At 43.6% G+C, this 18251-nt stretch overlaps 2 protein-coding genes across 7 annotated transcripts in view; one reads left to right on the top strand and one right to left on the bottom strand.

The window, feature by feature from the left end:
* The window catches only part of LOC137421496 (uncharacterized), a 115283-nt gene that overhangs the window by 36550 nt on the left and 60482 nt on the right, over positions 1-18251 (bottom strand). The gene's annotated exons all lie outside the window — the stretch shown is intronic.
* CNTLN (centlein) overlaps positions 1-18251 on the top strand; it is a 50158-nt gene that overhangs the window by 26863 nt on the left and 5044 nt on the right. For 3 of the 4 annotated variants that reach the window (XR_013622531.1, XM_068107620.2, XM_068107621.2), the window contains exons 8-10: positions 1953-2138; positions 2990-3160; positions 3480-3542. Coding sequence is in view for 3 of the 4 variants with exons in the window: in XM_068107620.2 (XP_067963721.2) it covers positions 1953-2138; positions 2990-3160; positions 3480-3542 (420 nt within the window). In the remaining variant the exon portion in view is untranslated. Of the gene's footprint in view, positions 1-1952; positions 2139-2989; positions 3161-3446; positions 3543-18251 lie in introns of those variants that run through there. The other variant, XM_068107622.2, reaches the window with a different exon arrangement.

The following is an 18251-nucleotide window of genomic DNA, read 5'->3' as shown; positions in this document are numbered from 1 at the left end:
ATTGAGGAGTTATTTAATTATTAGTGATTAATTAAGTACTTATTTAATTAATCAAATTTCCTTTCTCTTCTGACCATTAACTCAGGCACCTTTTGAGTTAGGAAGCTGTTATTTGGACATGCCAATGACCAGGTGATTTGGCTGCAAAGGCTATTTTTGATTTATTAATTAATCAAGTAATCGATTAATTATTTAATTATTGGATTAATGCCAAAAATTTTTTTTTTTTAAAGTTACAGATTCTGATGAAATAGTGGTAGTTTATGTGTTCTCTGACCAAATTGATTAATAATTTAATTTTTTTATGATTATTATTTATTTTCATTATTAATCATTTATTTATTTTCTTTCTCATTTGGCCAATATCTCAGGCACCTTTTGAGCTGGGAAGCTAATATTTGGACATGAGTGACCAAATGATGTGGCTATCAAGGATATTTTTGATTTATTGATTAATCATTTCATCTATTAATTATTTATTGATTAATCGATTAATTATTTATTGAGTAATCAATTAATTATTTAATTTTTTATAAATGACTTATTTAATTACATTTCTAAAAGATACATCTTCGGATGAAGCACTAGTGGTTTAGTTATGCGATTAGCCAATTGATTATGAAAATATTTTGCGATAATCTTTTATTGATTTTAATTATACAATTAATCAATCAATTAGTGTACATCTCTCCCTCCCAATGCAGCCTCAATGAGCTGCACTGCGGTATTGCCGGGCGCCGGAGGCGCCCCGGCAATGCCGCGCTGCAGCATATTTAATTATTTGGCATGGGGCGGTGTACTTTGAATGTATCTGTACTTTTTTTTTTTTCAATTATGACTTATTTCATTAATTTTCAAAAAGTTACAGCTTCGGATGAAGCACTGGTGGTTTAGGTATGCTATTAGCCAATATTGATTAAGAAAATATTTTCTGATTATTTTTTATTGATTTTAATTATGCAATTAATAAATTATTGTACATCTCTCCCACCCAATACAGTCTCGATGAGCTGCACGGCGGTATTGCTGGATATTTATTTATTTGGCATGGGGGCGGTGTACTTTGAATGTATCTGTACTTGTTTCTTATTTGTTTGGTTTTCTGCCTGTGAACAGGATATCTCAAAAAGTTGTGGACAGATTCAGATGAAATTTAGTGGAGGTCAGGTGTGTGACAGACAAAATGATCTAGATTTTTGTGAAGATCCAGATCTGAGAATGTTTTTATTTTAATTATTTTCAGGAGCGATCGAGACAGCGGTCTGTTGCCTATACACTGCCCAAATAAAGGGATGGGCAATTTGTGTAATAAATGAAGGTTTTTTGTGTGTAATTTCACTTTTGGCCCAAGTTTTCAAGGCCGATTAATGTAAAAATACAGAAGGGTTGCCCGTCATCAGCATTTGGCAGGTTTTTACTTCATGTATGTAATCCGAGTAACCACATTTGACCGCAATGTAATGTAACCGCTTTAAATTACACTCGAGGACTTTTAACTTTCTGTATATTTTAAGACTAAACGATATATCTTGTATCATGAAAGGTACATCTTGATTATAACACATGGAGGAAAGAAATCAGTCTTGGAGGTAATGCATGTTGATACTACAAATTATAAAATATATATTTGAAGTTTAATAAAGCCACAGCAACCAATCATTTTGACAGCCTTTTCTTCTTATAATCACCAGCGAAATAAATTAAGGTGTTTGGAATAAATTTCGGTTTTAGCCTGAGTTTTCAAGGCTGAATACGTAGTGTGAAAATACAGAAGGGTCGTCCATCTTTTTGTTTGGCTCTTCTGGTCGTAAATTAAGGTTCAGTCGAGACACAATTCAAATAGAACCAAGACCTTTGAAACACCCTGGATGACTTGCTGTTCAGGTTGACACTAACCCTCGAAAGTCATATGTGGTGCGTTTAGTTTACTGTGTGCCCGTCTCCACATGCAGGAGCAGCAGGTTCACGCCCTGGAAAGGGGGATGCAACAAGCCGAGCGCACAGCCGGGGAATCGCAGGCTGCTGCACGCACCGAGTTGCACACCCTTGCAGGGCAGAGCGAGCACACCTTGCATGCACGTCAGGTGCAGTTGGAGCATGCCCAGGCCTGCGTGGCCGAGTTCAAACCCATTGTGCGGGTGAGCATTCTTTCCGTATTTGTAATGCAATGTAGGAAATTATTTACTTTTTCGAAATCCAGACACTTCCTTCCGAAAGTTCCATATAAAACACCTCTTCTAGGATTTTATTTTCACATTATTAAATCTGAGACAATTCTGGAAGACTAGTGCGGTTACCACTTGTGTACCACATGTTACTGCCACCAGGCTTTTGATACTTGGTTTGCTTATTTATTTGGTAAAGGGTAAAGTGGATGAAGCTTTTACAAGGTTAAAAAGGTATCATCGGTGTTGCTGTGATCATGAAGCAAAACGTAGCACATGTTCATTCATCCTCGTGTAGTTTCCATGAAAGTATCTCAGCCAAATTCCCAGCAGTGGGTGTATCCCCAGTGATAATGGGATGGACGTCAAATTTTTGATTGAATCTTTAACAAGTGGAGTTGTCCCATGTAGGTTGGGAGAGACTTGTAACCACCTTGACATTACCATATCACATTACCCATTCAAATTTACCCTTAGTAAGGGTGTTAAGTTAACATATGGATTTGGAATCGCATTTTGCAAACCAAACACGACAGAATTCTAACTTCTTGCCCGAAGGCCGATGATTGAATTGCGCTTTTATTGAATGAATCTCATAACAAACTCTGACAATTTTTGTTCCTCCTCCTTCTCTCTTCCAATGTTCAACACTGCTCTCAGCAGGTGGCTTTGAACACCATTTTGGGATGTCAATCCAGGGTCTTGAGCGAACACCTGGCCTTGCACATTTCCAGTTCTCATTTGTTTCTCGTGATCTTTCCCCAGTTGTTGCACATGAGAGCCCATTGGTTTTGCAGACTATCCTCCCCTCTCCTGGAGTGCAGGTACTGGCCAGCGAGTTGCAGCAACAGGTGAATGAGGTACGAGCAGCATTGCTACAAAGGGAACAGCATGATGCAAACGTATCTGTGGCTGTAAGCCAGGCGAAAATCGTCGCCGCCTCAATCCTCAACCTCTCCCAAAGCGAACTCTCTGAAATCATGGATGCAAATCAGGTTTGGCTTCTGAATTCCTTTTTAAATGAGTCAAAATGGTTGTACCTGACAACACTATTGCAATTGATCACATCCCAAAATGGGGGTAACCCTAGAAAGGTGTTCTCATCTGAACTCTTGGCGGATGCAAGGAAGCACGTTTATCCATTGTCTGTTGGCCTTGTAATTTATTTTAAAATACACTGATGCCAACTCGTTATCATGGTAGTTATACTTGCCTGAGGTCCTCCTTGAGCCTTGGATCACTTCAAAATAGCATTTCATGCAAAACACCCCCCTACCCCAGGTGTGCACTAATTTACCATCATACCATTGACAGATGGATGAGACCTGTGAGGACAAGATCTGGATGCAGCAACTGGACATTATTCTTGACAGTCAGGTGAGATTGTCTCATTGATTACATTCTGTGTTGGACTGTCCTGCAGTTCTGCTTCGCATTTTACATGGATATGACCTTTCACCCCCAAACCACAACAGCCTCGAACTGTTGATTGGATTTGGTATTTTAGGAATGCTGTTTCATGTTGAATCCTTAATTTTCTCAATGGGTTTTCTCAAATGGGAAAGTAAAGATTGTAATCTTGGTTAGATTGGGAAAAGCTTTGACCAAAGGTTAATCCTGCCCATTTTTGGGATGTACTCATGGAGCGAATTTCACAATAAAAATGGCACATGTCACGTAAAAAGACGAGAATTAAAATGGCTAAACGATGGGCAAAATGTCTCCTGTAGTAATTTTTATTTATTTTTTTTTTTTTTTTGTATACAAGATCGAGGCTCGTGAAAGAGCGAACATTAATCACACAGAAAGACAAACAGACACATAAAACAAATAACATCGGGAGCGGTAGACAAGATGGGGAGAGAGGGGGAAGGACACAAACACAACATCCGAGAGCAGGGACCGAGAGACATGGAGACATCGAGAGATCCGTGGGAGGGAGAGGGCTTTGGGGGGGGAGGCATGTGAAGGAGGGGAGGCATGTGAAGGGGGGGGGGGGGTGGGAGAGGTACAAACATATGGACACTGCCAGGACTTCCAGGAAAGAAGTTGGAACTTCAAACAAGGTGGATCTGGGGTGAATCAGTGGGGGCAGAAAAGATCAAGATTATGGATGGGGGAAGATAAGAGATGGTGGTGAACAGCTGTCCCAAAGACCCGGAGGGAGGAGAGGGATCGAAGGGAGTGTGGGAGTCTGTTCCACAGGCGGGAGAAAAGAGGAATGAAAGAGTGAAGGTGAGCAGAGAGCCGAGATTTCGGCAGTTTAACCATCAGAGGGTTGCTGGCAGATCTTGTGCGACCTGCAGGAATACCCGGGGGACAGAGCACAGAGAGAGCTGGGGGAGCAAGGCCAGAGAGGAGTCGGTAGAAGACAGAAAGGCCACCCACCTGCCTGCGGTGAGCGAGTGAAAGGCCCTCAGAGATAGCTTCATCGCGGGAGATTCCAACGATTTTGAAAGCCCTGGATTCAACAGCGCGAAGCCGAGCCAGGTGTGAGGCAGGAGCACCAGCCCATAGGGGAGAACAGCACTCCACCGAGCTGCGGATGAAAGCCCTGTATGTGGTGAGGAGCTCAGGCGTGCCGAGGAAGGACTTCGCACGACGGAGGATGCCCAGTCGGCGACTGGCTTTGGAGGCCAGCTTGGAAATGTGGTTTTCCCAAGAAAGATCATGGCAGATAGTGAGACCCAAAAGCTTGAGTGACAGAACTTCTTGGAGAGGATTGTTGAGAAAGTAGATGGGAGGGTTGTCCAGTCGATCCCCTCGGAGAGACATAGCAAGAGAGTGAGATCCGTCAGGATTGAAAGACATGCTCCACCTGCCCGACCAGTCCGTGATTTTGTCCAGGTCCTCAGAGAGTGAGGAGGCTGCAGACTGCCGATCCGAGGGAAGAGGAATGGAGCGGCAGAGAGTGGAGTCATCAGCAAAGAGATAGAGAGGATTTTCCAGAGAGTCAGAGAGATCATTGATAAAGACCAGAAAAAGCAGAGGGCCCAGCACACTTCCTTGGGGAACTCCAGCCTGAACAGGAAGGGGAGATGAGAGAAATCCATTCAGGGCCACACGTTGACTACGACCAGAGAGGAAGTCCGCAAGCCATGCATGGAGATTTCCATGGATACCATAGGAGGAGAGTTTGGTGAGCAGAGCTGGGTGCCAGACCGTATCAAAGGCCCTTGATATGTCAAGGGAGACAGCTCTGATTTCATGTTTGGCATTGAGGACCTCCATCCATTGTTGAGACAGCAGAAGCAGCATGTCCAGAGTAGAGTGACCTGGTCTGAAACCAAATTGATGATCAGAGATCAAGCCACCGGAGAAGAGGAAAGACCTCATATCCGAAGCAATGATGGATTCCATGACCTTGCCGATAATTGGGAGCAGGCTGATTGGTCTGTAGTTGCAAGGATCTGTCCTTGCACCTTTTTTGTGTAAAGCGGCAATGTTAGCTGATTTCCAGGATGCTGGCAGATGACCTTGAGCAAAAGATAGGGTGAAAAGAACAGAGAGAGGGTGAGACAGAGCGACAGAGCAGGATTTTAGGACCCGTGGGCTGATGCCGTCTGGTCCAGTTGCAGAATCAGAGTCGAGGCTTGACAAAAACTCCTCCACCTTGTCAGGAGAGAAGGACACAGAGTCCAGGAGCAGCCGGGCCCGACTGGGAAAGGTGGGAACAGAGAGAGATGGGTTTGGGACCAAGGATTTCGAGGCGAACACAGAGTTGAGGCATTCGGCCTTGTCACGCGCGATGTCAACTGTGTGGCCATTTGAGGCAAGGGAGGGGACGGAGGGGGAACAAACACCAGAAACGGATTTGACCAGACGCCACCAGGACCCGGAGGAAGGAGACAGGCCCGAGAGTTCATTCTTGAGTGAGGAGAGATAGTGCTTCCTGGCACTCCTGAGGGTAGACACACACTTGTTCCGAGCTTGGTGGAAGGAACTGAGATTTCCTTCAGTTTGATTAGCCTTCCAAGAGGCAAAGGCAAGTTGTTTCAGGGCAACTGCCTCACCACAAGATACAGTGTACCATGGACGGGAGGAAGGGTAAGACAATTGAAGGCGAGATGGGATAAATCTGTGCATGAGAGAGATCAGTTTGCTTTGGAAGAATTCCCAGGAAGAACCGATGTCAGAGGCAGTGGAGATGGGAGACCAATCCAGACGATTGATGGCTGCTTGAAGACCGTCCCAGTCGGCCTGAGTGAAATGCCAGACTCGTCGACGCTGAGGAGGCTCCCCGAGAATGGCCAGAGAGATGCCCACCCTGACAAGCACATGATCAGAAGAACCGATTGGAGCAGAAGAAGAGCAGCAGACATTAGCAGGGAAGTTTGTCATAACCAAGTCTAGAAGAGAAGATACTCCATTGGCTGAGATCCGGGTCGGGAAATTGACAGATTGTGTCAATCCCAGTGAGTCACAGAAGTCCTTCGCTGAGGTGCCATGACTAGTGAGAGAGGAACCCACACCCAACCAGGTGGCATGATGACAGTTGAAGTCACCACATATGAGGAAGAGAGAGTTGGGATGAGTGGATAGAAGTTGGTCCATGTTGTCAGACATTGAAATGTAGATGGAGTCATCACTGTTTGGGGGACGGTACAGAACACATATGAACAAAAGGTGGGAGCGGAGAGGAAGCCGCAACCAGAGGTACTCCTGCGGGTGAGGAGGAAAGAGAGCAGTGCAAGGAGAGTGAGGAAGAGAGTTTTTGACAAAGATAGCCACCCCACCACCAGGCCGAGGCTCAGGTCCATCATACCGGAGGAGGGAGCAACCAGGAAGAGATATTAAGGAATCAGAGACATCTTGAAGGAGGAAAGTCTCCGCCAAGCAGATCAAGTCTGGATTGCCAGAAGCAACCTGCATGGAGAGATCAGTCAGGTTTGAGCGAAGGCCCCGGATGTTTGAGGTCCATACCGTTAATGAAGAGAGAGGGGGAGCATCGGGCACAGGACAGGGGAGGGGAGGAGCAGGGTAAGATGAAGGATGAGAGGGGGAGGTAGGGAGAGCAGTTGATAGTGTTTCAGATGTTGCAGAAGAGTTCCAAGAAAGGGAAGGATGAGGAGGATGAAAGGTTTGATGGTGAAGGGATGTGGCACAGTGAGGGGTTGTTTGAGGGGGGGCAGAGGAAAGTAGAAGGTTTGGGGGGGGGGTGGAGGTATGAGACAGAAGGGAGACCAAGTGGGGAGGAGGCAGCCTGGAGGAGGAGGGGGGAGGAGAGAGAATTGGAGAGGAATGGTATGGGGGGAGAATTGAATGGGAGGGATTGGGGGGGAGTTTTGAAGGGGAGGAGTGAGGGGGGAGTTTAGGAGGGGAGGGGCAAGGGGGGAGTTTTGGAGGGAAGGGGAAAGGGGGGAGATCAGGAGTGGAGGGGCAAGGGGGGGGGATTAGGAGGGGAGGGGCAAAGGGGAAGTCCAGGAGGGGAAGGGCAAGGGGGGAGTTCAGGAGTGGAGGGGCAAGGGGGGAGTTTAAGAGTGGAGGGGCAAGGGGGAAGCCTCGGAGTGTAGGTGCAAGGGGGGGGATTTGGATGGGAGGGGCAAGAGGGGAGTTTAGAAAGTGGATGATTAATGAAAGACGAACATTGATAAATTTGCATTAGGGCTGACAGGAAGGCCTAGAGGTACCCACACTCACTCGTCTCTAAGCCGTCGTGCCTGCGTACGAATCTCGACCCAGCTATAAACTGTCATCCCGGTGTTTCACAGGCAGAATTATTCATCAATGAATGTGTCTCTCGATGGACGTTAAACTAGGCGTCCCGTCTGCCGGCATTAGATCCCACGGTGTCTTGCACGAAGAGTAGGCAAGCTATCGCAAACACCATGGCCGAATTACAAATCCCTGCCACCTTCAATTGGACGTCAGACCTGGCCAGCCAGTTTGCGAAAAACAAGTTCCCCTGTCGACCCCACAACAAGGGGCCTTTGTAGTAGTTGTAATGTTTGCAGCAGCAGAGGCCCAATGATTTGGTGCTGTTGCCTCAAAGCTTAAGCAAAGCAAATTATATTGGATCGACACTTTAGGCCTCAACATCGTGAAGCTATTAAATTGCAATAAATCATCCCCAGATCGAGTCGAAAAATAAAAGCAGAGTGAACATGCAAAGATTGAAAAAAAAAGAAAAATTACCATTCATTCATTTTGGCAGAGTTACCAACATCTCGTTGCATTGGAAAAAGGTATCATTTATTAACAGCATGGAAAATAAAACCATTCATAATGTTTACAGTGTCCAATGACAATCGATCGTGCAGAATAGTCAAAGCTTAACCTTTTTCACCACTTGGTCATCCAGACTGTACACACACACAATTTAGCTGTCACAATATGTCGGTAACCATTTTAAATTCATTTTTGTCAAACAATTTTATTGCATAAAACAAACAAAAATAATGTAAAGACATCAACAAGAGGGAAAAGTATGGTGGTAATAGTAATAATAATGTGAAATGTTCATTTTTCTCTCTCTACCTGAGATTGGTTTATTGAGCTTTATCCCGACAATCCCTTACTGCTTCATTTTGATATATATATATACATACACACACACACACGCACAGTCACGTGAAAAAGGAAGTACACCCCATGTAAAGTTTGGACTTTTTCAACATACAGCTATTTGATCTTCATTTCAACAATATTGATAGATAAAGGTGATATAATATAACAAATATCATGAAACATTTACATTTTGTAGTCCATTGTATAATTTAAATAAACATAAATGCAAATTTCGTATGTGGAAAAAGTAAGTACACCCCATGAAATGTTTAAAAAAAATCTTTTTAACATATGTGGACATATCAATATTTGATCTTCATTTAAACAGTATCTATAGATAAAGTTGTTGTAATTGAACAAAAAACAATGAAAAATTGACTTTGCAATAATTTATTCAACAACAAATTAAGATGTTTGAGGGGTTTCTTGCATGCACAGCTCGTTTCAAATCCCCCCACAACATCTCGATGGGATTTAGATCCGGGCTTTGACTTGGCCATTCCAGAACCCTCCATTTCTTTCTTTTCAGCCATTCCTTGGTGGATTTACTGGTATGTTTAGGGTCATTGTCATGTTGCAAGGTTCACCTTCGGTTGAGCTTCAACTCTCCGACAGATGGCCTCACATTATCCTCAAGCACCCTCTGGTACAATGAAGAATTCATAGTGGATTATATGATGGTGAGCTGCCCAGGCCCTGATGCTGCAAAGCTGCCCCAAACCATATTTCCGCCACCATGCTTTATAGATGGTATCAGGTTCTTGTGGTCAAATGCTGTCTTTGGTTTTTGCCAAACATGTCTTCTGGTACTGTAGCCAAATAGCTCCACCTTGGACTTATCTGTCCAGAGCACATTGTTCCAGAAGTGCTGGTCTTTGCCGAGGTGTTCATTGGCAAACTTTAGTCTTGCCCTGATGTTCTTTCTGGACAGCAAAGGTTTCCTCCTGGCACACCTCCCATGTAGATCACTTTGTGCAGCCTCTTTCTCATGGTAGACTCGTGCACTTTGACATCAACAGTGGCAAGAGATACCTGTAGGTCCCGTGATGACATTCTGGGGTTCTTAGAGACTTATTTCAGCATCTTGCGGTTTGCTCTCGGGCTGAACTTGCATGGGGCGGCCTGGCCTGAACAAGTTGGCAGTTGTTTGGAATCTTATCCACTTGTAGATGATCTTCCGGACAGTCGAATGATTGATTTCAAATTGTTTGGAGATCTTTTTAAATCCCTTCCCAGACTCGTAGGCATCTATAACCTTCTTTCTGAAGGCCTCAGAGAGCTCTTTTGATCGAGGCATAGTGACTCCGCACACTTCAACAACAAAGAGCAAACCAAACTAAATGTCTGAGGTTTAAATAAGACAGGTTCCTCCAAGATCCTCTCTATCGATGTTCTGATCATTTGCACCTGAGCTGGTGCACCTGATTCTACTTTTAGGTATTTGAAGTCGTGAAAAATGTAGGGGTGTACTTACTTTTTCCACATGCGAAATTTGCATTTATGGTTATTTAAATTATACAATGGACTACAAAATGTAAATGTTTCATGATATTTGTTATATTATATATCACCTTATCTATCAATATTGTTGAAATGAAGATCAAATAGCTGTATGTTGAAATATGTTGAAAAAGTCCAAACTTTACATGGGGTGTACTTACTTTTTCACGTGACTGTAGTCGAGGTTCGTGAAATAACTACTACAGTGAACTGATCCGGATCAGGATGTAACAGACAAACAGGACGCAAAGCATGCATGGGGTAGACAGAATGGAGACAGAATGAAACACCAAAGAGGGAAAACTGGAAAATTGGAAGGAAGAGGGATTTGGGGTGGGGAGTGGGGATAGGGGGTGGGGTGGTGGTGGGGGGAGGGGGGTGTTGACGAGGTTAGAGAAGATCGTGGTTTTGGATGGGATGATCCGAGATGGTGGTGAACAGCTGTCTTGAACACCAGGAGGAGAGGATGAGATTGAAGAGGATGTGGAAGTTGGTTCCACAAGTTCCACAGCGTGGTGGGGGGGGGGGGGGGGGGGATAATCGTGAGAGATTCCAGTGATTTTGAAGACATTGGTCTCCATGCTGTCAGGCTGAGCAACATGTGAGGCAGGAGAGCCAGCCCAGAGAGCAGAGTAGTGCACCCAGCTGCAGATGAAGGCTTTGCAGGTGGATATGAGTTCAGGTGTGCCAAGGAAAGACTTTGTACGATGCAGGATGCCCAGTCAGTGACTGGCTTTGAAGACCAATGTTGAAATGTGCTTTGCCCAAGAAATATCATGGCTGATAATGAGACTCAAAAGTTTGAATCACTGAACTTCCTCAAGAGGATTGGAAAAGTTAATGGGAGTGTTTACCAGACGGTCCTTTCAGGATTTAAAGACAAATTCCAATTGTTTGACCAAATGTTTTATTTTTATTTTTTCAAGGTCTGAAGAGAGTGAATAGGCTGCAGCCTGTCGGAAAGATGAAGGATGTCATGGCAGAGGGTGGAGTCATTAGGAAATAGATAGAGGATTTTGCAGAGTCAGAGATATTGTTTTAAGATCAGGAATGGGACTGGGCCCCAGAACACTGCCTTGGGGCACTCCAGCCTTGACAGGGAGATGAAAGGATTGTTGAAATCTGCACGTTGGCTATGAAAGTGAAGGTGTCAGTAAGCCATGTGTGGAGTTGGCCTTGGATTTCTTAAGCAGACCATTTGGAGAGCAAGGTGGGATGCTACACTGTATCAAAAGCTTGAGACGTGTCCAGAGACAGCCCTAATCTCAATGTCTGACATTGAGGGCCTTAATCCATCGTCGGGTAGAAGCAGCATGCCCAAGGTGGAAGGAGCTGGTCTGAAACTAAATTGGTGATCTGAGATGAGGTCGTTGGAGAAAAGGAAAGATTTCTTATCGACTGCAATGATCGATTCCATGACCTTGATGATTGGAAGATCATCTGTAGTTGAGGGGATCACAGTTTTTGCTTCTTCTTTAAGCAGTGCAGTTATGTTGGTGGATATCCAAGCAGATGGAAGATGAACTTGCACGAATGACAGGGTGAAAAAAGCAGCGGGAGGATGTGAAAGAGCAGCAGAGAAGGTTTTTAGTACACGTGAGCTGATGCCGTCCCGTCCAGTAGCAGAGTGGGTTGAGGGTTGAAAGAACCTCCTCAGGTGCAAACGACATGGTCCAGGAGCAGGGAAAGGATGGGTATGGGAAGGAGGGAGTGAGGGGTTGGAGACACAAGATTTGAAGGAAAACACAGAATTGAAGCATTCAGCCTTCTCACGTGCGGCGTCAGCTGTGGTGGCATTTGAAAAGAGGGAAGAAGGGTTGGAAGGGGAGAATACTCCAGAGACAGATTAACAAGGTGCCACCAGGTCTTAGAGGAGGGAGACAAGTCTGAAAATTCATTTTTTTAGGTTGGACAGATGTTGTTTTCTGGCTCTCCTGAGTGGACATACTTGTTGCAGACTTTGTGGAATGCACTGAGATTGCCTTCCGTTGGATTTGCTTTCCAGGAGACGAAAGCAAGTTGTTTCTGGGCAATAGCCTCACCACAAGATTCCGTGTACCATGGACGGGAGGAAGGGTATGACAACAGAAGACGAGATGGGATAAATCTGTGCATGAGAGAGAGCAGTTTGCTTTGGAAGAATTCCCAGGAAGAATTTATGTCAGAGGCAGTAGAGATGGGAGATATCATATCAGTTGATATCATGATCTAGTTGTGTCCTGCCTAGAGTGGGCGTATTGCACCCATTGTGGGCGGAGCCACGCCCGAAAGATGTCTTTTTAGGGGGTAATCAATTTCAAGCTACATCTTCTCCGAGGGGTTTGGTGGAATCTGACAGGGGTTTCGATATTTGGTTAGGCCAATGTTATGTGTCTAGCCCCATAGAGCTCGATTTTTCGTTTTCGCCCCAAGGTCACGAAATTTAGAAAAGTCGATTTTTGATGTTTTTATTACATTATTCGCTTCCTGATAGGGTGAAATGTCGTACATGATCTTATATTATCACATACATAATGAAATACAAGTTTTCCAACAAATTTCAGAATCCTCGACCTTTGAAGGTCACAAAGGTCAACAACTGCCTCACCACATTATTCAATTCGTATTATTGTTAAGACAGTTCATGATAGCACGAGTTTTACTGATCCAATAGTACACTACTCACAATAACTTAGGGATATTGTGGGAGTGGGTTTATTAATTTTTTTATAGGGGTGTGTGTTTCACTTCACTGATTTTTGGGATAGGCAGACCATTGTATGTGGGTTGTTAGGGTTAGAACCTAACAGGTTAGTTGTTAGGGTTAGAAATACACAAAATCAACCACACCGAAGAACCTGCCGATATCCCTAACCTATTGTGAGTGTATTTTCCCTACACTTGGTATGTGGACTGCTGGATAGTTTTGAGGTACACACACACACCTCTAATAAGCTCTCTAGCCTGGGATCGAATCCTGACCTAGCTATAAACTGTCATCATGTATTTCACAAGCAGGGAGATTCACCAATGTGTGCCATCCTACAGATGGACGTTAAGTGGGCGTCCTTTCTGCCAGCACAAGTCATTGGCAGATGTTAAAGATCCCTCGGTGTCCTTCACGAGGAATAGCAGCCTCAGTATATATGAATGAATGAATGATCGTTTTAAGGCCATTTTCCCTGCTAGAGCAGGGGTTAGCCTTGCGGGCCCCATGACAATCATGGTTCTCTGTTTGAGGCAATGTTTTTATGGCCGGGTGCCCTTCCTGACGCCAACCCTTGGTCGCCTGTTACGATGCGCAGGGATACGGTGTACCTATTCTAAATCGGGGTATACACCGTGGTCATTCATCCCAGCAAGCTGGTACTCAATTTGCCGACCTCGGAAGGATGACAGGCTGAGTCAACCCCCCTGGCGTTAATTCAGCGATCGACCGGGATTCGAACCCATGGTCCTAGGATCCCAAGCCGGCACCCTAACCGCTAAGCCAACACCAGCCTCAGTGAAAAAAAAACAAATCCTAATTCCCGTTCTTCAGTCAGTACCCTGCGTCCTGAGTGGCGACCCCTTCGATGATCGTAACACTGAGCCAATGAAACTGCTTAGGCAACCTCATGTATCGAACGGCATGAGAAGGATCAACAAAACACGATTTGCAAAAGTGCAAACTATTCCAGTGAGGTGAGTGCGACATTCGCAATGCGTAACAGTAAACGTGTCCTCAACAACTGGGTGGCTGGATATATTCCACCGAACCTTTCTGTGACGATCACCAAAACACTTTTACTTTTGAATGCAGGTTGGACCGTCTTGGCAAAACGATATTTTCCAGTTATTGATGAAATGTACCTATTTGTCTCTTCTGTCACTTTGCTCAGTAATTGTTTAACGTTTAGAAATTGTTGCCTTTACTGGTGCTTTTGTACGGACCTGACTCGCTCGCCTTTAAACGAATGACACACACAAGCTACATACTGTAGCTATAATCAGACGTGGGGAACATTTCCTAATCCGAGGGTCGTAACAGCACAGACATGGAGATAAGTAATATATAGTATTCACACCCCTTGTCTTTTTCACATTTTGTTGGTGGAGTCTGAATTTAAAATGGGTTAATTTTAAAAACTTTTTATCACTGAACTACACATAATACCCCATAACGTCAGTGGAATTTTTTATTTTTAGAAATACTTACAAATTAATTGAAAATGTAGAGATGAACTGTCTCGAGTCAATAAGTATTCAACCCCTTTGCTGTGACGCTCCAAATTGAGCTCAGGTGCATCCAATTTCCTTTTGTCATCCTTCAGATGTCTCGACAACTTGATTGAAGTCCACCTGTGGCCAATTCAATTGATTGGACATGATTTAGAAAGAAACACACCTTTCTATATAAGGTCCCACAGTTGACAGTGCATGTCAGAGCAGAAACTCTAACCTGAAGTCCAAAGAACTATGCGTAGAACTCAGAGATAGAATTGTGAGGATGAATATCTCTGGGGGAGGGTATAAAACAATTTATAGTGTTAAAAGTTCCCAAGAGCACAGTGAACTCCATCATTAGGAAATGGAAAGAATATAGAACTATCCAGACTCTTCCTAGAGCTGGCAGTCTGACCAAACTGAGCAACCGGGCAAGAAGGACCTTGGTCATGGAGGTGAACAAGAACCCAATGACCACTGACAGAACTACACAGTTCCTTGGCTGAGATGGGAGAACCTGCCAGAAGGACAACAGTCTCTACAGCACTTCACAAATCTCGGTTTTATGGGAGAAAAATCTCGGTTTTCAGAGTGCAAAAGACCTTTGAATGCAGTGAAGATTTACGTTCCAACAGGACAATGACCCCAAGCATACAGCCAAAGCAACACTGGAATGGCTTCAGAACAAGAACGTGAAAATCCTTGAGTGACCTAGCTAAAACCTAGACTTGAATCCCATTGAGATTCTGTGGAAAGATTTGAAGATTGCTGTTCACCGACACTCCCCATCCAACTTGACAGAGCTTGAGTAAATCTGCAAGGAATAATTTGAGAAACTTCCCAAATCCAGATGTGCAAAGCTGATACAGACATACCCAAAAAGACTCAAAGCTGTGGTCACTGCCAAAGGTGCTTCTATGAAGTATTGACTCTGTTTTGAATATTTATGTAAATTACATATTTCCGTATTTCATTTTTAACTGTTTTGTAAAACATTTCTCCAAAAAAAAATTCCACTGACATTATGGAGTAGTATGTGTAGATCAGTGGCAAAAATTCTCAATGTAATTGGTTCACGAGTTATCAAGTGACCACTATATTCGTCATGTGTGTGTGTGTGTCTGTCTGTCCGCAGCATAACTACCCGATGATATCATCCAATCTTGATGAAACTTGGGTGGGAGGTTGATATCATGATCTAGTTGTGTCCTGCCTAGAGTGGGCGTATTGCACCCATTGTGGGCGGAGCCACGCCCGAAAGATGTCTTTTTAGGGGGTAATCAATTTCAAGCTACATCTTCTCCGAGGGGTTTGGTGGAATCTGACAGGGGTTTCGATATTTGGTTAGGCCAATGTTATGTGTCTATCCCCACAGAGCTCGATTTTTCGTTTTCGCCCCAAGGTCACGAAATTAGAAAAGTCGATTTTTGATGTTTTTATTACATTATTCGCTTCCTGATAGGGTGAAATGTCGTACATGATCTTATATTATCACATACATAATGAAATACAAGTTTTCCAACAAATTTCAGAATCCTCGACCTTTGAAGGTCACAAAGGTCAAAGTTTCAAAGTTGTCGGAATCGAACCGCATTTTCGGTATTGTGTAGCTAACACCTCATAACTGATTATATATTATTAGTCCCCTACCGGTGTACACCGGAGGGGACCATAGGTTTGCACTCCGTCTGTCAGTCTGTTCGTCCGTCCGTCCGTCCGTCACGCAAAGAACAGCTTTCCAGACTTTTTTTCTAAACTCTTAATGCTAATGATTTCAAACTTGGTACATGGTTTCCTCATGATAAGTTACGGATCAAGTTTGAACTTCACGACGTTTCGATCATTTTTGACAAAGTTATGGCACTTTGAACTTTGGTAATTTCCCCAACAGTTTTCCGGACTATAATTTGGAGTGCGGCAAGTCAAAGCTGTTAATATTCCTTGTTTTAACTCCAATTTACATTCTGTTTCCACTTTTAGTGAGAAGTAGGGGTCTGTGCAACCATTGATGAACTTTATTTGGTGCAAATCGGATAATTTTTAGCCGAGTTACCTCAGACCGTGAGTTGGTAATTATATAATTTACAGTTTTCCGGACGACAGACTGCTGGTAGGGGACATGTATTGCAGCGCAATACTCAGAATGCTTGTTTTCTATTTCATTTCAAGGTCAGTAACCTTCGTTTTGACATTTCAAGGTCACAAAGGTCAAATTTTCAAAGTTGTCAGAATCGAACCGAATTTTCGGTATTGTGTAGCTAACTTGTCTCATAACAGATAATACATTCCTATTTATATATTTTCAATGTCGGTTTTGACCTTTGTCATTGAATACCGCTTGCTCGTGAACCATCGTCGCCTCCTGACTTGTCTTTTATATTCAGGCTGTAACAAAATGTAAAAAAAGTCAAGGGTGGTGAGTGAAGACTTTCTGAAGGCACTGTAACTTATCATTCACTTTGACTGAAAGGCATGGCATTCGAGTCAACTTTATATTTGATGTTCACCATTTGGTCAGGGTTCCGGCGATATTTCGCCTACTCTTCATTAAGGACACCATGGGATATATAACGTCCACCAACTAATGTTGGCAGAAGAGACCAAGTTTAACGTCTAACCGAGGGACAGCATAAACATTGATAAATGGACCCTGCCTGTAAAACATTGGGATGACTGTTTATAGCTGTGTCAGGATTCAAACTCAAGCTAGACAGTTTAGAGGAGTGTGTGTACCTCCACGTTATCGTGCCATCCCTTCCGAGACCATAGCTACGTAAACAAAATATCACCACGCGGGCCAGATCAAAATGTGCCGTAGGTTCCCCCATCCCTACTGGATAATACCGCATGTTAATTGTGACCAATTCTCACTTAACATACAACTTTATACACAGCATATTGTGTCGGTCAATATGCTTCTACCTTTTGGTCCCTTTTTGTGCTGGAGATGACAAACTATTTACAAAAAAATGGAGATGACTCAAGTACTTAAACACCAATTCAATGTATGTTGCTTTGCTTCCTTCGTGATTACAGTTAAGATGCAATCACTTGTGAACGTATTAAGACCCGTAATTTACTTTGTAAAGTAAACCGATGTTTTTACTGTCTTCGTGCATGTGAAGGTGTGATAGCTACCTTTGAACACAAAATTAAGAGGTGACTTTTTGCAGTCCAAAGCTGGGTTATAAATGAAAAGCTAAAATGAAGAACCTATCAAAGTTTTTATTTTATACTTTTGAAAAATAAAATGAAGTTTATCAAGAACAAATCTTCAAAGTGAAGATGGTTTTAGATGTGTGCTGCAGGAATTTGCCCCCAGAGCTCCAAATACCATGTTCATATGTAGTAATGAAACACTGAAATTGAGGATGGTAGGAGGTAGAAAAAAAAATGTCCGTCAGGATAGGCGAGGCGCATGGATGGATGGAGGGAGGGAATTAACATGACGGCTCCGCCAAGGTAGGTGTGTGTGTGTGTGTGTGTGTGTGTGTGTGTGTGTGTGTGTGTGTGTGCGTGCTCCACTTCGTGCCTTAGATACTGTAAATAAAGATAATGGTGTGGAGTTGGTCCATGTTAGAGGAAAGAGATGGAGAGTCATTATCATTCATTCTGTGGTTGGTACACACAAAGATTATTGGTGGTTGTGGAGAGGTATACACAGCCACAGGCATTCCAGAGAGCATGCAGACAGTAGACAGTGAGGCATAGAATTATTGATTGGGATTGGTTTGGGGCCTGTCAAAAACGGAAGAGAATAGCCAGGGAAAGGCACAAAGGAATTGGAGGGCAGATCAACTATGAGGACAATTTTCCTTCGGCATATAATGTCTGGAGTTGCAACAGTCACCCAAATAGAAAGATAGGTAGTTTTGGAATAGAGACTTTGAATAT

Source organism: Myxine glutinosa, chromosome 2 (assembly GCF_964187855.1).
Source record: "Myxine glutinosa chromosome 2, kmMyxGlut1.1, whole genome shotgun sequence".
In the NCBI taxonomy this organism is placed as follows: Eukaryota; Metazoa; Chordata; class Myxini; order Myxiniformes; family Myxinidae; genus Myxine; species Myxine glutinosa.
The sequence above is the reverse complement of the archived record's forward strand: the minus strand, read 5'-3'. Positions and strand labels throughout refer to the sequence as shown.